General features: G+C 44.3%; 1 protein-coding gene across 2 annotated transcripts in view; it reads left to right on the top strand.

The window, feature by feature from the left end:
• The first annotated feature begins 1,307 nt into the window (after positions 1 to 1,307).
• DYNC2H1 (dynein cytoplasmic 2 heavy chain 1) overlaps positions 1,308 to 22,067 on the top strand; it is a 1,541,159-nt gene continuing 1,520,399 nt past the window's right edge. For both annotated transcript variants that reach the window (XM_069202358.1, XM_069202357.1), the window contains exon 1: positions 1,308 to 1,792. In XM_069202358.1, the coding sequence (XP_069058459.1) occupies positions 1,592 to 1,792 (201 nt within the window). In that variant the 5' untranslated portion in view covers positions 1,308 to 1,591. The remainder of the gene's footprint in view (positions 1,793 to 22,067) is intronic.

The following is a 22,067-nucleotide window of genomic DNA, read 5'->3' as shown; positions in this document are numbered from 1 at the left end:
GGTGAGGGTCGGGGTGGGGGTGGGGGTGTCCCTGTCTTTTGCCTCCCCCTCCCCTATGTCGTAGTGGCATTACTCACTGTTGTCTTCGCCGCCGGCGTTGATGATCGTCATATAGGAGCAGGAAGACTAGTGCAGGAAGAATATGGAGTTCCAGCTCCATGGTGTCGTCATTCCTTGTGGAGTGTGTAGAGGTGAGCGTTTTCCCTTTGAAATTCCTGTTTCCGCCGTGTTTTTATCCGCAGTGAATCCGCCCCGGAAAAGGTGGCGGATTGGTAGGTTGTGATACTGTGGGCGGTACTTTGTCTCCCGCCTGTCTGTTGGCAGTGACCGCCGCGCTGTTTGTCTGTACCGCCGTGGCGGTCGGAGTGTTAAAGTGGCTGTCTTTGTTGGCGGTTTCCGCCACGGTCATAATTCCCATTTTTTTGCCGCCGGCCTGTTGGCGGTCTTACACCGCTTTAACACCGTCCGCCAGGGTTGTAATGACCACCATAGTCTCCTCTAACAGTAAAGGCTTTTGGGTGACCTCAATGGTTGAAGTCGGTGGGAATCAATATCTGCCAAGTTTCCTAAGTCCATGCGTGGTGTGCTACTCCAGTTTTTTTCTTTGAATTCTTGGGCTTGTCGTCCGCTTCAATCATGTAATGACTACAAGTCCCAGAATTCAAAGAAAAAACCTGGACTGAAGCAGCACATCATGCGTGCATCTGGGAAACTTTGCAGGGAAGTGGGATATACTGGGAATAACATTACCAGTCTTTAATTTTTACAATAACAGCCAGCCAACTTTCCCAGGTCCATGCATAATGTGCTTCTACAGTCCAGGTTTTTCCTTTGAATTCTGGGATCTGTAGTTGTATTTATTCTATTAAAAAAACGGGGCTACAAGTCCCAGAATTAAAAGGAAAAAAACCTGGACTGGAGAAGCAGGTCACACATGGACCTGGAAAACTCAGCAGCTTGCAAAATTAATTTCCATACTTAAACAACACAAACAAACACACATTCCAGAGCATATACTTATAAAGGTGCCTTTGACTAACAGGAAGAATGGGTCTCCTGTTCCGCGAATCGAAGGGAGAGGCAGACCCCAAAATGAGAAACATATTTTCTCGCCAAGGTGTCTGTTACTGAAAAGAAATGTAAATGTGTGCAACTGATTAATCAGCAAGTCTAAAGGCAGGGAGCGCAAAAATGGTCAATGGAAAAAACTGAATGCCGACATTTCTCCGTTGCCCACAGAAAACGGCAGCTTTCATATTCGTAACTGAGTGGCTCACCACGTGGGTGCCGTTTTAGCCTTTCCGCCCACTCTGACATCGACAAAGAAAGGGGACTAAAACCCGTCTCTGTCGAATACAAAAAAATGTAAGGAGTGACCACAGTTTAGTGAAACACCTTGTTAAATTGTCAGGTTTCCGCACACCTAATATGGCCGCTCTCATTCCTAACCTAATTCATTCTATGACGTTAAGTCGCTCTAGCAGTAGTGACGCGTTGCCATGACAGCAGCTTAGGACTCAATACGCTCTTGGCCTACTTTGTGATCGGTTCCTGAGGCTTGTGTCCGTGTGCTTATGCTGGAGCAGAAAAGATGCCGGGTATCACGGAGGACCCCAGGAAGCGCTTTATTCTCAGCACCGCTCGTAACTACTTTGGCCTCTCCGGAAGCGAGGAGGAGGCTTTGGCTGCGCTGGCTGGGCGCGTGGAGATGGACCGCTTTTTGGATGATGGCAACGAGATCCTGCTGAGTGTACAGCGACGGCCCAGGGGCGAGCTGATCCTGGACAGTAAGGTACGGAGTGAGCTTAATTCAGCTTGCATCGGTCTGGTGCAGACAAGCGAACCTGCTGGACAGTCGGGAACCCCAACGTATCTCCCTTGATTGGCTTGTTAACGCACAGACTCTCCCAATACAGTAATTTCCTCTCCCAGCACCCCTGTGAGCCCTAGGGCAAGAGAGCCGAGTTAATCAGTCAGGCCAGCGAGGTTTAGGAGCACTTCCTAATCTTTTGATGTGGAGATACGATACATGTAGTTCAACGGCAGCTGGGCTGCCCACGTACTTCTGCTTTGTGAAGACTGACTAAATTATCGTAACCAGCCTTTAGTTTTAGTAATGCACAAAATATTTTTTAGTAAACTCTGACACATTTTCAGGGTAAATACGTAAGGTGATGCACATTTACCAGCTTGTGCATTCCCAAGTATTTTCCAATGAAAAGCAGAGCACCTACAGCCATTCCCTTGGCTCTGGAGCTGTCAAATCTGTAGTGAGTGCACGGAAGTTCTGTTTTACAAGGGCTGACCGGCGGTGAACTTTATCTAGAGCCCGTTGCACTGGGGTTACTGGATTAATTCTTGGAAGGGTTGTGTTGAAAACGGAAATGTTTTCATTAAAAATGTATCAGGCCCCGGACCTTGCCAATAAGGATTACTGAAAGCTACGTTTAATTGAGTAGATGGAACTAAGTGATGGCAGTGCCGGTCTCTGCTCCAACTGCACATGTGGAAAAAACATTTGGCGCCCTCTTTTAGCCCACGTGCTGCCCCTCTAAAATTGAACCTCATCAAATCCCTTTTTTATGTCTCTCTAGAGACCGCTTTAGCTGTGTTTTTTCAAAAGACTGTTGAGTACAAACCAACACAGTTGACTTCGAGTCAGACCATTTATAATCATTGGTTGACTTTATTGTCAATCTCATTTGTTTACAGTTTTTAGGTACAGCCTGCGGCAGCACGAGCTTTGCACGCTTGCTTGCAAGAAGTTATTGCAGGCTTGGAACTCGCCCATTGCGTACCATTTATTAGCTTCACTGTCACTCTTCTTTGCTGCTTCCAAATTATCCAATGCATGCCAAGCGTCACTTCCGTTCCTTTCTGTGGAGTAACAATCAAGCATGGATTGATTTAACTTTATTAGTGCCTAACTGCAGCTTGTGCTATGATTGAGGTACTATTTCTTATTTCCTCACACCCGTCCCATCTCCGTGTTGGTGCTACCTCTCTTGGTGCTATGATGCGGTCAATGCTGGCCATGTCCTATATATTTATTTTTTCTTGATGTCAAGCCATGTTGCACAGCAGCTGGCTCTGCTGAGAAAAATGTCTTAAAAAACCTTGACAAAGCCAATTAATCTTTCATAGGCAAGACCTATTTGGCTTTGCCAGTGTTATATATATATATATATATATATATATATATATATATATATATATATATATATATATATATATATATATATATATATATATATATATATATATATATATATATATATATTTTTTTATTAAAGGTTTTCCTTCCTTTTCTGGTATTTTTTCCCTCTCCTGGTGGCTAGCTTCTTCACCACCCTTTTGAGTGGATGATGTTTATACTTCCACAGGTTACATTCAGAATACTTTTTTTCTTTTTCTGCTTGCATGCATGTCTTTTCTTGCTTCTCCTCTCACTTCCCTGCCGCCCTACACTCTAGGTTGCCACCTGCTCCTCCTTTTAACCATTCACTTCTTTCAGCTCACTGTTCCCCACTGCTTACAGGTGCTCATTTGCTTTCACCTTCACCCGCTTTTTTTTTTCTCCCTCCTCATACTGTTTTTTTGTATTTTTACTTGTCAGTGGGCCCAGCAGCTGCAGTTTGTTACCAGGTGTAGGAAGTTGGCTCTGTATGTGCTATTTCAAAGTAAGGAATAGCATGCACAGAGTCCAAGGGTTCCCCTTAGAGGTAAGATAGTGGCAAAAAGAGATAATACTAATGCTCTATTTTGTGGTAGTGTGGTCGAGCAGTAGGCTTATCCAAGGAGTAGTGTTAAGCATTTGTTGTACATACACATAGACAATAAATGAGGTACACACACTCAGAGACAAATCCAGCCAATAGGTTTTTATATAGAAAAATATCTTTTCTTAGTTTATTTTAAGAACCACAGGTTCAAATTCTACATGTAATATCTCATTCGAAAGGTATTGCAGGTAAGTACTTTAGGAACTTCAAATCATCAAAATTGCATGTATACTTTTCAAGTTATTGACAAATAGCTGTTTTAAAAGTGGACACTTAGTGCAATTTTCACAGTTCCTGGGGGAGGTAAGTTTTTGTTAATTTTACCAGGTAAGTAAGACACTTACAGGGTTCAGTTCTTGGTCCAAGGTAGCCCACCGTCGGGGGTTCAGAGCAACCCCAAAGTCACCACACCAGCAGCTCAGGGCCGGTCAGGTGCAGAGTTCAAAGTGGTGCCCAAAACACATAGGCTAGAATGGAGAAGGGGGTGCCCCGGTTCCGGTCTGCTTGCAGGTAAGTACCCGCGTCTTCGGAGGGCAGACCAGGGGGGTTTTGTAGGGCACCGGGGGGGACACAAGCCCACACAGAAATTTCACCCTCAGCAGCGCGGGGGCGGCCGGGTGCAGTGTAGAAACAAGCGTCGGGTTTGTAATGGAAGTCAATGGGAGATCTAGGGATCTCTTCAGCGCTGCAGGCAGGCAAGGGGGGGGTTCCTCGGGGAAACCTCCACTTGGGCAAGGGAGAGGGACTCCTGGGGGTCACTTCTCCAGTGAAAGTCCGGTCCTTCAGGTCCTGGGGGCTGCGGGTGCAGGGTCTCTCCCAGGCGTCGGGACTTTAGGTTCAAAGAGTCGCGGTCAGGGGAAGCCTCGGGATTCCCTCTGCAGGCGGCGCTGTGGGGGCTCAGGGGGGACAGGTTTTGGTACTCACAGTATCAGAGTAGTCCTGGGGTCCCTCCTGAGGTGTTGGTTCGCCACCAGCCGAGTCGGGGTCGCCGGGTGCAGTGTTGCAAGTCTCACGCTTCTTGCGGGGAGCTTGCAGGGTTCTTTAAAGCTGCTGGAAACAAAGTTGCAGCTTCTCTTGGAGCAGGTCCGCTGTCCTCGGGAGTTTCTTGTTTTTTCGAAGCAGGGGCAGTCCTCAGAGGATGTCGAGGTCGCTGGTCCCTTTGGAAGGCGTCGCTGGAGCAGGATCTTTGGAAGGCAGGAGACAGGCCGGTGAGTTTCTGGAGCCAAGGCAGTTGTCGTCTTCTGGTCTTCCTCTGCAGGGGTTTTTCAGCGAGGCAGTCCTTCTTCTTGTAGTTGCAGGAATCTAATTTTCTAGGGTTCAGGGTAGCCCTTAAATACTAAATTTAAGGGCGTGTTTAGGTCTGGGGGGTTAGTAGCCAATGGCTACTAGCCCTGAGGGTGGGTACACCCTCTTTGTGCCTCCTCCCAAGGGGAGGGGGTGACAATCCTAACCCTATTGGGGGAATCCTCCATCTGCAAGATGGAGGATTTCTAAAAGTTAGAGTCACTTCAGCTCAGGACACCTTAGGGGCTGTCCTGACTGGCCAGTGACTCCTCCTTGTTTTTCTCATTATTTTCTCCGGCCTTGCCGCCAAAAGTGGGGCCTGGCCGGAGGGGGCGGGCAACTCCACTAGCTGGAGTGTCCTGCTGGGTTGGCACAAAGGAGGTGAGCCTTTGAGGCTCACCGCCAGGTGTGACAATTCCTGCCTGGGGGAGGTGTTAGCATCTCCACCCAGTGCAGGCTTTGTTACTGGCCTCAGAGTGACAAAGGCACTCTCCCCATGGGGCCAGCAACATGTCTCGGTTTGTGGCAGGCTGCTAAAACTAGTCAGCCTACACAGATAGTCGGTTAAGTTTCAGGGGGCACCTCTAAGGTGCCCTCTGTGGTGTATTTGACAATAAAATGTACACTGGCATCAGTGTGCATTTATTGTGCTGAGAAGTTTGATACCAAACTTCCCAGTTTTCAGTGTAGCCATTATGGTGCTGTGGAGTTCGTGTTTGACAGACTCCCAGACCATATACTCTTATGGCTACCCTGCACTTACAATGTCTAAGGTTTTGTTTAGACACTGTAGGGGTACCATGCTCATGCACTGGTACCCTCACCTATGGTATAGTGCACCCTGCCTTAGGGCTGTAAGGCCTGCTAGAGGGGTGTCTTACCTATACTGCATAGGCAGTGAGAGGCTGGCATGGCACCCTGAGGGGAGTGCCATGTCGACTTACTCGTTTTGTCCTCACTAGCACACACAAGCTGGCAAGCAGTGTGTCTGTGCTGAGTGAGAGGTCTCCAGGGTGGCATAAGACATGCTGCAGCCCTTAGAGACCTTCCTTGGCATCAGGGCCCTTGGTACTAGAAGTACCAGTTACAAGGGGCTTATCTGGATGCCAGGGTCTGCCAATTGTGGATACAAAAGTACAGGTTAGGGAAAGAACACTGGTGCTGGGGCCTGGTTAGCAGGCCTCAGCACACTTTCAATTGTAAACATAGCATCAGCAAAGGCAAAAAGTCAGGGGGCAACCATGCCAAGGAGGCATTTCCTTACACCAGGCCACTGCTTTTTTGATAATGCAGTTTTGCACGGTTTGTATCATTTAATAATTTACTGCTCTACGATGAGTGTCCTCCATGTGGAACAATAATATATAAGTTATAACAAGCATTTGCAATGCAGTAGGTCTTGCATTTGCATGTTGTAGCGCTATTGGCATTGTAAATTCATAAGTGAACTTTTCTTGCCACATAAATTGATCAACCTTGTCTCATAATTTCGTCTTTTCCTGCCACATAATTCCAGTAGCCCTGCATATAAATAAAGTACTTCCATTTATCTTCTTCCTCTATCTGCAGCAAAAAATGAAAATGTTGCCATTTAGCATCCTAATTTAAATCTGTCATGCTAATTCCAAAAGATTATCACTTTCACCACTCCACCATCAGAGTTGCTGGCTGGCTAAAACAATTCCCCCAAGAAAAGACATAAGACAGCCACAGAGGAGAAATGAACTAGAAGGGTCACCCAAGCATATCAAGGGTGTTCATACAGTCATAGTGTATTAAGGATGTTAAGTTGACCTGAATCATAGTCATAATCGTAATAAGGAGAGATTAATGAAACATATACCATTATCATATAAAACTTTATCAGAAATAGTTTTGGCATTAAACTGTAATGCTCAAAACAGCCCTTAGAGGGCACCATAACAAAAATATAATTTGTCAGAAACATGGTCATGTAACCATGTTGTTAGCCCCTAAAGGACATAACCCCATGGAAATAAACAGGAGAAAGTAATGTAGAGTAAACATATACTTGACTCCAAGAGGGCATTTTAGGGCTAGCAAGCCTGTTGCAATGATATTACCAACAAGGCCTTTAAAACAAAACTTCTGCCAGCAGCAAAACAAAAGCCATGAGAAAGCTTAAAAGACACTGAATGATGGTAGGGGGCTATTATTTTTGGGTCCTTACTAACCTAGTTTGGGGACCCAGAGATGAGGTAGACAGAGCGTTTTGAACGTGATCCCATTGCCCTAGTATCACCCCAGGATGAGTTATGAACAAAGATGTTTTATAAAAGTAATGCCCTGCAAAGCATTATGGGGCAAGTTTTCGTGCTACAAATATTATAGTATGTTTACTGCAATTCTCAGAACAGCCCCTAGAGAACACCACAATAAAAACAGTATTTGGAAGAAACATGGCCATGTAACCATACAGCCAGCACTAAAAGAGCACAACCACATGAAAAAAAGAATAGGAGAAACTAATGCAATGTAGCCATATATGTTGTCCCTAAAGAGCATAGTGCATTACACATTTTCAAGGCTAGCAGGCCTATTACAATGATATTACAAACAAGACACATAAAACATAACTTCTCCCAGCTATAAAACAAAAGTTCCAGCCATGAGAGAACTTAAAAAGATAACAAATGGTGGTAAGGGTTATTGTTTAGAGTCCCCACTAACATAGTGTGGGGACCCAGAGATGATGCAGACAGAAAGATCACATTGTGGTCAATGTTTTGAAGGTGGTCCTATTGCCCTAGGAGCACCACAGGCTGAGTTAGGAGCAAAAATGTTTTGTTAAAGTAATGCCATGCAAAGCATTATGGGGCAAGTTTCAGTTCCACAAATATTTTAGTATGTTGCTCTTACTGTAATGCTTAGAACCAGCCCCTAGAGGACACCACAATGAAAATAACATTTGAAAGAAACATGGTCAATTAACTATATAGTTAGGCCCTAGAAGACAGAACCACACAAAAAGAAAATGGCAGAAAGTAATGCACTGTAACTATATATTTAGCTCCTAAAGGGCCTAGTACATTATATATTTTCAGGAGTAGCAGGCCTACTGCAATGATATTACAAACAAGGTCCTTAAAACACAAGCTATTCCCAGGTGTAAAATAAAAGTTCTAGTCATGAGAGCTTAAAAAGACACTGACTGGTGGAAGGGGTTATTTTTTGGGCTACCCATTAACATAGTGTGGGAACCCAGAGATGAACGTTTTGATGGTGGTCCCATTGCCCTGGGACCACCACAGGCTGAGTTATGAGCAAACATATTTTGTAAAAGTAATTTCCTGCAAAGCATTATGGGGTGAGTTTCCCAAGTGCAGTGAATATTGTAGTATCGGCTCTCCCGATGTGCTGGGAGAGCCGCTTTCGCTTTGAGGATTTCTGTTTCACGTAAAGCATTTACCAATTTCAAGTGTTTTAAGGGGAGCGTCACGAGAAATGACTCTGGTTGGGTAACTGTGAACAATGCTAGCTGCGCCTCAATACCGCGATTGAGTTCACGCTGTTGTGCCTGCTCGCGCTGTGAGACCCATGGCCGCCATGCAGCACGAAGGGGAGACAGAAGAAAAACCTAATTTGCCCACGGTGAAGTATGTCGGCAATCGTGCAATAATCCATGTAACGGGGGTAGTCTGCAAGGCGTGACAAAAATAGCCTCAATGCGAGACAAACATAAAGCATTTACCAATGACATCAAGTAATTTTTAAAAGGAAAGCCCACGGACGAGTGAAAGTGATGGGTGTGTAATGGGCTTGGTTAAAAGCCCACAACACTTAGAACAGGTCAAAGTGCTAGCGCGCTCAACCTAAAAATGTACAACTCTTTAAAAAAGACAGTCTTTATCCTGACCTCACATCTTGACAAAACTGAATCACGCACCAGTCAGCAATTGAAATAGTTGTAAAGTTACACCCTAGACTAACAAAAGGCACTGCGATGCCTTGCTAATGGCAGAATGCTTTCACTGTCCTCTGCATGGTAAAAGTTGTTCCTAAAGTTGCAGGTGAGCCTGACTCCTCCACGCCGATACCATGATAGCTGGAATGTTATCACACTGCACTAAGTTTCTCTTTGCCCCCAATGTTTACATTTTTAATTATTGTGTTAATACAAAAAACTGCTGCTGCCAGACTAATTGCATAGCCATGGAGGTGTGCTCAGTATTGTGCATCAGGTCTTCTCTTGGTTATGTGTGTGTGTCATCAAGTTCTTGGTGTGACATGGCCACGCAAAAGTGGCTTAGTAATAAAAGACAACACAGCAGCCACATGATTACTATATATCTCACGTGTGTGTGGACAGAAATAAAGGCAATCTTGTTTTATTTGGATCGTGCTAAAGTCTACCAACTAGAATGGAAGATAAAAGAAGAATCAAGTCAATATCAAATTTTGGTAGTAAACGTACAAAAAGTGATGGGAGGAATGTTAACAAATAGTCAAAAGCACTGGCAATTGTTTTAGGTAGCATTCCAACCCACTGTTTTTTACCCACTGTACCATTCCATTCTTATGCAAACCATTAACGATCCTGCTCCTCGTGGCAATAGTTTTTTCTGAACTGTCAGAAGAGTACCCCTCGAGGAGGAACCACAAACAACCCCAGGCAGGTTTAGGGCTGGTTAGGCCTCATCAGTGGGATATAGCTTTATCCTGGGACGATATAACACCTGACAATGATAGGGTCCGAAGTTTTTTTTTTTTCTTTTTTTTTCTATTTCTTAACAACAAAGATTAGAATATGGGTAGTGCACCTTGTTGTTTTTTTAAATTGAGAAATTTCTACAGGATGCTACGATTACTTTATCCTGTAGGACAGACACGCAAATGTTCTCTGGATCTAGGGAATTAGGTTTGCCAAATACTGGGTGGTACTAATGCAGCCCAATATAAAGTGTCAATCACTGAGGTAATGTTTGGATTGTATTCGGCATGAATGTAATCCTTTGAAAAATTGAAACTTTCACTCTGAGTTAATGGCACAGATGCTCTGGACACCTGCATTAATAGACAACTGATATTACCAGAGGATTTATATGCATTTACTGAGGTGTGTATCCAAATACTGGTACCAAGAATATCGTCTGACAGACTTATTGTGTCCTAAATATCGATTACAAAAACATAGTCCCATTAACTCTTAATGAAGTGATATTTTTTGTAAACGGATAAGACAGTTCTGTGAGATGCTAGTTTGCTTACGATATTCTGGTCCTAAACCCATTTATCGATGATCCAGTCTAAGCATAGCATTGCTTTTGCCCTTAAGGGTGATTAGTGTATTACATTTTGGGTTGGCCATTATGGTGAGATACGGCTAAGGAGGAGTTGATAAACACCACATGCCACTTCGCAACAACCCATCTTCCCTCCGTCCCGACATCATACCGTGCATTGCATCTTCCTTCCCAGTGATGACTTGAACCGAACTGAGCAAGATGGACTATATCTCTGCACACAGAAGCCACTAAAGTTGAGCCTCAAAACAGAGCCTGAAGGGTATATGTTTGCATTGTCCCTGATATTTTCAGGGTTCACAATCATCAAGAGACCTGGGGGCCACAGGCTACTGAACAGTTAGCGCACTGGCTCATGTGCTTCCCCTACATTCCCTTGCAGTTTCCATCTAATAAGCAACGGGTGGATTAAAGCATGGCTGAGGCTGTGCAAGATGTGGAAACGATGTAGGTTGTGGGATGAAAATACGCACGGAAAGAGTGCGGGACACGAATAGATGGTGGTGTGCAGGGAGGGCCACTGCAGAGTGCAGCCAGCGACTAGTATGTATAAGGATGCGCACAAGTGCTCTTTTTGGCTCACCGACTGCAAAATGTAGGTGTGCATATTGACTCAAAATGTGCAGTGAAAGAGAGCTGTACAGTGGATAGAGCTTATTATCGCCATGGGCATGCATGACAATATTTTGCAGGGCATGGCCAAAGGTGTGCAACTGTAAACAAGGCTATGCACAGCGTGGCAGTGGGTGAGCAGATTGTAACACGGCTTGGGCTGAAACGGACAGTGAAGCCAGTGCGAAAAAGGGTAGGGCAGGGCTTGGTCGAGAATGAGCACAGTGGGGATCATACCTGCCATGTGGCTGGGGCAGTGCTTAATTTGTAAATAAAAAGGTGCCGGTGCCCAAAGCCCTCCTCTTGAACACGAGGCTGCTGCAATTAAATGTGCGAACACAGAATACTGAGGCAGAGTAATTGTGAAGCCATCTTGGGCCTCGTCAGTCCATTTAAAGGCACTCTCTGTCCCTTCTGTTCACTCTTGCAGCTTTCTGTTTTCTTCCATTGTGATGCTTTTTCATTTTTCTCTTCCTCCGTCTTTCCCATTTGTCTCTTTTGCTCGCAACAAACGCATGAGGCAGCGCCGGCCCGCAAAAATATGTGCCGGTGCTCCGCACCGGAAACAGCAAGCACAAATTAAGCACTGGGCTGGGGCCTGCTGCACAGGGTGGAGAAAGCGCAGGGAATGGCTGAGGTTAGGCAGGATACAAGTGAAGGAGTACAGAGCATGTCTCATGGATGCGGAAGCCGTTGTAGATGTTGTGTAGTGCGTGGCATGGGTTGTGCAAGTTCTGCAGATTGTGGTAGCCACAGTGTAGGGGTGGATGTGTGGAGCACTCTCTAGGTGGTCGCTTATCAGGCTGTTTAGAAAGAGAGTCCGGTAAAATAGGGTCAACGCGTGAAATCTTTTTGTCTGCATGGATGAAAGAGCATAGCACTAACTGCAGTAGGAAAGCTGCTATGTCACTGCTCAGTAGTTGGACATAAATAACGCAGGAGACCGTTATAAATCACTGCCCTGACTCCACCTTTCAACCAGTCGATACTTATAACATGAATACCTTTGAGTGGGATAATAATAACGTCTATTTTTGTAAAAGCAAATCCAGTTTGGGGTGTAACGCAGAAATAGGATCAATGGTGTGTTGTTAATGATCTACAGCGAACACAATTAATTCTCATTGTATTTAACACTAGTGATCGCATTTCAAGTATTAATAAAGAAGTAACCAGCGAATCCAATGTACAGCGTGAAAAAGAACTGGCCATTTCAGCTATTCACACAAACAGTAGCTACGCTAATTTGTAGTAAAGAAATGCTTGAAATGAAAGCCCGCCCACATGACAGCCCGCCAAGATGCACCGAACACTTGTGCAGTGTGCCACTAAAATGTAAAATCACAAATATCGAATGCAGTTACCAAACACAAGCATGCGGTATTTGTCAAATACCTCTGATGGGCATGCCATGTACGTGTGGATTTCGATTATACTGCATTACAAAATACACAGAAACAAGTGTTTTTAAAGAGGCAAGGCAAGCGTGGAGTTAATCTGAATACAATAGCAGCTGCAGAACAGGAGGAGAACCTCTGCGGCTGAATGAAGTGTCCTGGATCCCTGTAGGGGAACGCTGTGTGCTCAGCACTTGGCATGCTGTAGATCATCCTAGCACAGTGACATCGCAATCCGTGGCAGGAGATCTCCCTCTGCAGAAAGAAGCTAGTGGGCTAGGAAAGGAAAATACAGCCTGCTGTGGCAGTGGTGCCGTGGTGTGTATGCGAAGCAGCCCTGAAGGAAGCAGGAGGGCTGCAGGGGAGCACAGTTTATGGGGTGTAAATATCAATGCAACTAAAGAAGTTCAACACAATGCAAGGCCTACCTAAGTATTTCAGAGCCCATCTGCAGAGCACTACAGTGCTTCGTCGCGGGCAGCAGGCGCTATTTAACTGTCAGTATCATCCATCAGGCACAACTGTAGACACTTCCCAGTCCAGTTCCCACTTCAGTCCATGCAAAAGAATCGCACCGCAGTGACCGCAAAGCTAGTCCCACAACAACAAAAATATGTTAAAATAAAGGATTGATGTTACTTTATTCAGGACTGATATCAGGATTGGAGAATGCACAAAGAGCACTATAGTTAAACAACAAGCAACGGCGAAGGAAAAGAGACGGCCTCGTCATGACGTCAATGACGTCATCACGCATGACGTGCGGCGGGCATTTTGAATTGGGGGAATTTACTTTCAATATTGTAACAGTAGCGATTTTCTCTACGCATTGGCAGTGCGTAAGAAAATTGATTGTCTTTGCACCGGGGAGGCAGAAATCGGCGCCCTCATAAAACAGCCTCTAACATTTGACATTGGTTTTTAAATGCACAGCACATGTAACCAGAGAAGAACATGATTTAGAGCCCTGTTAACAAAAACAGACTGGAGCCACCGGAAACATCCAGCGCTCTGGTCAAATGCTATTAGCCTCAGAAAAAGTAGTCCCCAAGCACATGCTACACTGGCACAAGTGGAAGAGTACAAGTACTGGGGCCATGCTCCAGGGGAGTGTACAACTGTGGAAAAGGTGGGACAAAGAGCAAGGATTGACCATTAGCAAGCAAGGATTTCTTAAGGACAGTGAAACAAACCAGTGATAAAGCAGCGAGCCCACATAGAAGTATATACTTAAGTATATACAAGAGGTCTAGAATGCTCGACCTAAAAATGGCTGCCCCACAATATGACAGATAAGTATGCATAGATGTTGATGCATGTGCATGCATACATCATCACACTGGGGCCTGTCACAAAAATTGCTTTTGCAGTGTCATGACAAACTCATGCGCAAGCCTAGTAATGCCTGTATGAATAATCTTCACCATGCTGGGGCCTGCCATTTTCATTATCTTTTTGCCAATGCTGTCCAGCTTTGGCAATAAGCATTGGCAAAGCGAAAAAGCCGGCTAACGCCTTTCAGAGACAGGACTAATTGGCTTTGCGAATGCTTGTTTTGTTTGGCAAATAATTTATACCACTCAAAGGTAACCAAATATTTAGCCAAGGTTGTTAAGACATGCACATGTGATTTTAAAATTTCTAGAGTGCACAAAAGCTGTTAGCCGTCTTAGCACTAGTATTCACCGAAAGTCCTGACCTTAATGCCACCACTCGGGAAAAGTAAAACTAGAGAGATAAAGAGAACTTCTAGGATTTCAGTGTTTTTCTGGAAGCTTGCCATATTAGATTGACATTTAAGGTGTACAGGCAGTCTGTTCCAAAGTTGACAGGTGTAGTAAACAAAACGTCTGCCCCCCCCACAATGTTTTCTTATGTCGTCATGTTTTTTCCAGTGGGCACTATTTTGTATTTTTTTTTTTTTTTTAAATCACCAATTTGATTTGAATTAATGTATTAATTAAATACTTTGGATGCTAAGGGCCATTGAACAAATAGCATTGATAAATCCAGTAGTTCTGTGTCTTTATAATGAAACACTTTGAAGTGTTGACTATAAAGATATGTTGTATGTCAAGCAATAAGGCGGAACATCTGATGACTGTCTCTACAGCAAGGTCTTGGGGTAGAATAAAAATTGGGTCTAAACCCCATTTTACTTTTGTAAGCATGGAGAGCAGAGTGGTACTAAGTTCTTCAGCGCACAACTTTGCGAAACCTCTTTTCAACTGTGTGAGCTTTGCAAAATACAAAGCATGCAAATAATTTTTTTGCAGCCTTTGTTGCAGAGGAAGCCATGCTTTTTATATTGCCAGGGCCATTCAGTAGCGATTATGAATTTTTAATGGAACAGTACCAGAACCTTTCTGTGGGAACATTAATCCAGTAGGATTACACTATGTTTGATACACTTTTAACAGTACAACACTAATAGCTGTGTGTGGTCTCAGCAAAGAGACTAGTATTTGAATGGGCATTGAGTATGGAGTCTTTTTGTACACTCCTGTGCAGATGTGACTGATAATAATGTGATGGTGTGCAGAAGGCAGAATCGGTGCAAATGTTTTTCACACACAAAACTTGCAGAAAGATGGCAACCGTTCCAGATCTATCCAGTAATAGTAGGCATAGCACTCTGAGACAGAGCACAGCCTTCTTTCAAAAACCCCTTATGGTGTGCATACTAAATATCAAAGGCAGAATATTGAGGGTACTCAATATTCAGGAAACAACATCGAAAAAAAATATTGAAAGGTAAATAAATGTAGATTTTCTATACTTGACTCCATTTACATCTACCTACTTGGTACAGATATATCTTCAAGGTACATAGATGTGGAGTTAGGATTAGTACATCTACACTTCCCTAAATGGACTTGCCTTTTGATATTCTGTTTTTGATATTCTTATATGTCAGGTTTTGCCGATATTCATTGGTGCATATGCACACACCCCATCCCCGCCCCCCTCCATTCTTTGCCCAGGTTGTTCTCTTACAGTTTTAATTAAGCCATTATGGTTTCAGAAGTCCAGACACCAGAATGTAGTGGCAAATAGATTGGATGAAATACAGTGTCTGCCAAGATCTTGTGTGAGCCTCGAGTGCATGTAACACTTGATCATAGTGAAGAGTCCCTCAATATACTACATGGCACATTCTTCTTTCCTTATTTTAGATGTGGCTAGTTTACTCAGGCCTGTTACTTTTTTGCATTGTGACACTTGTGATATTATTTGGCCATCAAACTACAGAGATACAAGTATCATCAGACAAAAATACATACTGCAAAGCAGCATTGGCATCACCAAGCATATGTGTTACCAGAGTTTGGGTGTATACAGTATTCCTTTAGATGTGTGGATCTAAAATTAGTTAGATTCGTAAAAGTTCTCTTTTTATTAACAGAAACAAATACACAATTGAAAAATGAAAAACAGTATCATTTTGTGCATTGGTTTTGTCTTTGTTTCTCTGAGGCTGAAGACATTTTCCTTATATGCATGCCAGTACATTTATATTGGTAGGTTTCAGAAAAACTCTAGTGAAGCAGGAGATTCCATCCAGCCCAAGCAAACCTTGTTAAATTTGAAAACCTACTTCCCAACTCCCTTTTAGACAATTCTTTCCTGCATGTTTACCTGCATGTAGTGTGTTCATGGGGTGTTGACGGAGCCAGCCTTATGAAGCTCTCATTGGATACTTCCTGTTGCTTCATTTCAGTGGATCACTTTGATCTCCAAAAACTCACTTATTCCAAAAGTGAAAACCGTGAGTGAAACGAACCGCTATATGCAGTCCACCGCAAGTGTTTACCTGAAGACCTCACTTTGTCCCCTTGACCCACTGAGACATTTCTTCATCCTCTGACCAGCATTTTTCTGTTTTACCATTTAAATTGTTTTGCAGTATTTAAGTGAGCACCACCTAACAAGGATATCCTCTGAAGAAATGTAATGAAAGTGAAGCGTAATGATGTCAGGAGATTCCTTCAATGAAAAATGACCTGTACTAACTGTATAAATGAACGATTACCCAATTGGAAACTAATCGGCATCCTACTGCTTATAAAGATTGAAATGCACTTGTCAAAGTTTAGTGGTCCTCTGACTGCTACCACAATCTGTGTTACAGCTGTGTACCTCAGTGATAGTCCAAAGGCAATCAAACTATTCACGCACACCATCACACACAGGGTTCTGGTAAGTAGAGTTTGCTCAACAGGGACAGTAGTAATGAGTGCACTGCCACCAAGGTGATCTAGGGCAGATATTTTCTACACATTTAGCAATGAAATACCAAAAAATGGGATTTAAGGGTTCCACATTTGAAATGACATTGAGCTCTGAAGTATTGTTGATGCACTGCAGGTGGTGGAAAACGGAGAGCATTTAAGAATATACATTTAGTCCATCCTCCATAGTTCAAAAGGTCCAAAGACAGAAGGTCAGGGGTTGAGCAATAAAGGGTTTTAAAAGATCTTACAAGTAATTAAAGGAAATGTTGGATGATAAGTAAATCACGCTGAATAGCAGTTGACTGCCAGCTGAATATGGACCCCTCAAATCCAGTGGCCACTTGACTACCGACGTTGCAGTTTTGCTCCAGGAATGTACCGGGATTAAGTTCTCTTCTGGCCAATGATGACATACCTAATACCCTAGCTAAGAAGGAAATTATCTGCCTACAGAAAAGTAGGCAGACTGGTCCAACGATATGGCTGGACCATCTTGAATATTTCTCTGTTCGGCTGAGCCATCTATAAAAGGCGGCCATCCTTCAGGTGGGTTCTCCTTCTTAATTCACAAATCCTTAGCTGCAATTGGGATCGTTTTGTTCAGTGGTCTGGGAACTCACATTATAATCAAACTAGTATCTACCGTAAACCATAATTTGAGTGGCCAGTTGCAGATCATAATAGGGTCAATGTACATTAACCCAAAACAACCAAAGAAAAAAATGGCTCTAACTGAAGTGGCAAATACTATAAGATCTCTAGGAGAGTTATACTTGGAGGCCATGTGGTTACTGGCTGGCGATTTTAATATGTTTCTCCTTGAGACAGTCCCGCCATCGATTTGGGCTCAAGGGGACTATATTATTTGCTCAATTCCAGAGATTAATCCCAGCTCAATCAAAAATGATGCTGCCGGTAAGAGATTTGTCACACTGCTCAACCAACTTGGTATGAGGGTGCCGAACAGTAGACGTATTCTGGATATTCTTCCCATTTGCACATTCAGGTCACAAAGAAATTCATCTTTAATATATTACGTTTGGGTGTCAGTCCAGCATTTTAACCAAGTGAGTGATTTTGAGGTGTTTCCAGATTTGTTCAGTGATCATGCCATGCTGGTATGTTCTATTTCATGGAGCATGCTAAGATGGCCTTTGATTAAGGCAGTTGAATCTCAAGAGAGGGTGAACGTGCTGCGCAGAGTTAAATGGAGTTCTGACTCATCGGCTGAAAAGATGGAATTGCTGGAGAGATTTCTCACAGCCTCTCAGGTGAACTTGGTAGCATCCCCTTCACAATGGCACTTTCTGACTTCTGCCCTCCTGAATCACCTTGCCTCCCCCACAATTTTATCAGGCCCATGCAAGGCCCCTTCGCTTAAGCACTTATGTCCTGAACTTAGAATGCTCAAGTGACAGTTGAACAACCGCCTGAGAAAGAGTCGGATTTTCAGCAATTTAAGTGCTCTCATGGAGGATATACGTCAAATAAGAAATACCTATAAAGGAAAGGTATGGGCCCTGACACAGCAGAGAGAGAAACAACTTTGGGTGGATTTACATGAGTCATTAAAGCAAAAGAACTCTAGTAAATTTTGGAGACTAGTGCAGCAAAGGTCTAGTGGGGCCGGTCCGAAAGTTCAGCTTTCTATATCAGCCGGTGTTAGAAATGGGGTTTTTGGTTGGCAGTCAGGTTACCCTCTGTCCAAGCAAGAACCCTCACTCTAGTCAGGGTAAGTCACACACAATCCAAAATTAGCTTGTGCCCACCCTCTGGTAGCTTGGCACGAGCAGTCAGGCTTAACTTAGAAGGCAATGTGTAAAGTATTTGTGCAATAAGTCATACAATACCACCATATAGCACCACAAAAATACACCACACAGTGTTTAGAAAAATATATAATATTTATCAGGATAATTGTAGGTCAAAACGAATAAAGTTGCAATGTGGATTTGTAGAGATATCACTGAAAAGTGATATCAAGTGTCTTAAGTCTTTAAAAAGCAAACAAAGTCTCTTTCAAGCACAAAGTACCTGGTTTGGAGTGGAAAATCTCCTCAGAGGGCCGCAGAAGAAGAGATACGGGGAAAAATGGTGTGTGCGTCGATTTCTCCCCAGCACACACGGACTTGCGTCGTTATTTTTCACGCGGGGAAGTCGTGCGTCGTTTCCGGCGCGCGGACAGTCTCTTTCTGTGGATCGCAGGGATTACCAGATGTCCCGGGTCTGTGCGTGGATTCTCCTGCTTGTTTTCCAGCTGCGCGTCGTTCTGCGGGGCTGCGCGTCGAGGTTTCGCTCTCACGGCAGGCGTCGCGTCGATTTCTCCTCTGGAGGTCGGGCGGCGTTGTCCTTGCGAGGCCGTGCGTCAAAGTTCCGGTCGTCCCGAAGGCGTCGCGTCGATCAGCGTCGGTGTGCGGCGTTTTTCTCACCGCGGAACAAGCTGTGCGTCGAAAATTTCGGCGCACGGAGCGTCCAAATGAAAAAGAGAAGTCTTTTTGGTCCTGAGACTTCAGGGAACAGGAGGCAAGCTCTATCCAAGCCCTTGGAGAGCACTTTCACAGCCAGACAAGAGTTCAGCAAGGCAGCAGGCCAACAGCAAGGCAGCAGTCCTTAGTAGAAAGCAGACAGGTGAGTCCTTTGAGCAGCCAGGCAGTTCTTCTTGGCAGGATGTAGTTTCTGGTTCAGGTTTCTTCTCCAGCAAGTGTCTGATGAGGTAGGGCAGAGGCCCTGTTTTATACCCAAATGTGCCTTTGAAGTGGGGGAGACTTCAAAGAGTGGCTAAGAAGTGCACCAGGTCCCCTTTCAGTTCAATCCTGTCTGCCAGGGTCCCAGTAGGGGGTGTGGCAGTCCTTTGTGTGAGAGCAGGCCCTCCACCCTCCCAGCCCAGGAAGACCCATTCAAAATGCAGATGTATGCAAGTGAGGCTGAGTACCCTGTGTTTGGGGTGTGTCTGAGTGAATGCACAAGGAGCTGTCAACCAAGCCCAGCTAGACATGGATTGTAAGGCACAGAAAGATTTAAGTGCAAAGAAATGCTCACTTTCTAAAAGTGGCATTTCTTGAATAGTAATCTTAAATCCGACTTCACCAGTCAGCAGGATTTTGTATTACCATTCTGGCCATACTAAATAGGACCTTCCTGCTCCTTTCAGATCAGCAGCTGCCACTTCAACAATGTATGAGGGCAGCCCCAATGTTAGCCTATGAAGGGAGCAGGCCTCACAGTAGTGTAAAAACGAATTTAGGAGTTTTACACTACCAGGACATATAACTACACAGGTACATGTCCTGCCTTTTACCCACACAGCACCCTGCTCTAGGGGTTACCTAGAGCACACATTAGGGGTGACTTATATGTAGAAAAAGGGGAGTTCTAGGCTTGGCAAGTACTTTTAAATGCCAAGTCGAAGTGGCAGTGAAACTGCACACACAGGCCTTGCAATGACAAGCCTGAGACAAGGTTAAGGGGGCTACTTAAGTGGATGGCACAACCAGTGCTGCAGGCCTACTAGTAGCATTTAATCTACAGGCCCTAGGCACATATAGTGCACATTACTAGGGACTTATAAGTAAATTAAATAGTCCAATCAGGTATGATCCAAAGTTACCATATTTGAAAAGGGAGAGAGCATTTACACTTTAGCACTGGTTAGCAGTGGTAAAGTGCGCAGAGTCTAAAAAGCCAGCAAAACAGGGTCCAAAAAGTGGAGGGAGGCAGGCAAAAAGTTAGGGGTGACCACCCTAAGGCATGTCAGGTCTAACAGCCGGCAACTGGATGCAATATGTTTCAAATCTCTATCGCCCACGCCTGGCTAGTCAGCGGGAGGAGCTTTGGTTGCCAGGATCAGGGTCACACCTTGATGTATGGGGGAAGAAGGACTGTGAATTGATTAAAAATAATGTTTTCCTATTAGCGATATCCTCCTTACGTCCTTCAGGTGCCCCTGGTCCTAACGGGCTGCCAGCCAAGTTATCCAAAGTTGCTCAGAAAGTATGGATACACCTTTTATGTCTATTATGCAATCAATCTCTTATTGTATTGGTTCATTTATAAAGCGCATTCCGGCAAAAGCATCGAAGCGCTGAACAAACCGAGGACAGAGGGAAAGAGCACAAGCCACCCACAAGACTACCTAATTTACAAAAAGCCAGGTTTTAAGGCTTTTCCTGAAGGAAAAATGAGTTCTCATTTGACGAAGCGTAAGAGGCAAGGCATTCCAGAGCCTAGCCGCTTCCACCGTAAAAGCACGGTCTCCCCACCTAGCCTTGTTACAGCGAGGCACCTTGATCATATATTTGAAGGAGGATCTCAGATGTCTCGTTGGTTGATAAAATTGCAGAGTGGACTTCAAATAGTCACAACCCTCCGACTGTAAAGCTTTGTGAGTAAGACAGAGTGTTTTAAAAATAATCCTCTTCTTAATCAGTAACCAATGGAAGGATGTCAAACAACTGCTAGCAGATATAGAGTGAGGGAGATTCAAAGTTAGGCGTGCTGCCGTATTCTGAGTAGACTGTAATTTGTCTAAGGATGATTTATTCGCATTGAGCAGCAGCACGTTGCAGTAGTCAAGTCTTGAGGTGACTAACGCCAGCACAACCGGCCGCCTTAAATCGTCCTCTAAAAGATGTTAAAAAAAATTAATATCCAAAAACAGATCTTGACTATATGATTAATCTGTAGCTTAAAAGAGAGGGTGTCATCAAAAATAATGCCTAGGTTTTTAGCGAAGGGCACGGGAGACGGACAACTCCCACAAGCTAGAGGCCACCAACTATTATCCCAAGGGGAACTATAGCGCCCAAAACACATAATCACCGTCTTGTCCCCGTTAAGTTTTAACCAATTGCTGGCCATCCAACTGTTAATTGCTGTCCTGCCACATTGGAATTTCTCCTTTGTGTCCTCCCAATTACGCAAAACTGGCACAATCACCTGTGTGTCATCTGCGTAGGAGGCAATCTGCAAGCCAAAAGAACGAACCAGGGGTGCCATGTATACATTAAAAAGCGTTGGGCTGAGGGAGGACCCCTGCGGAACTCTACACGGCAGATGAAAAGGGGAGGCTCGATGGTTTCCACAAGCCACCGTGATCGTTCTCTCCGTGAGGAAGGAGCAGAGTAACTTCCAGGCCTTCCCTCTCACTCCGACCTGGGACAAACGATTAAGCAGGATGGTAGGAGAAATAGTGTCAAAAGCTGCTGACAAGTCCAACAGGACCAGAATCGTACCCTCTCCCAAATCGCCTCTTCAGCTAATAATATCGGAAGTAGAGATTAGTGCTGTTTCCGTGCTGTGAGCGGTCCAGTTTGCCATTCTCTTGAAGAAAGGCAGATAACTCACAATTTAGATGTTTTTCTAACATTTTGCCCAGGCACGGCAGTAGCGAGATCGGGCAAAGATTTGAAAAGTCCGCAGCATCCTTTCCCGTTTTTTTAGTGAGAGGAATCACTGTGGCCTGTTTCCAGACCGCCGGGAAATTCCCTTCCTGAA

The sequence above is a fragment of the Pleurodeles waltl genome, chromosome 8 (assembly GCF_031143425.1).
Source record: "Pleurodeles waltl isolate 20211129_DDA chromosome 8, aPleWal1.hap1.20221129, whole genome shotgun sequence".
In the NCBI taxonomy this organism is placed as follows: domain Eukaryota; kingdom Metazoa; phylum Chordata; class Amphibia; order Caudata; family Salamandridae; genus Pleurodeles; species Pleurodeles waltl.
This window is presented reverse-complemented; position numbering and strand designations above follow the sequence as displayed.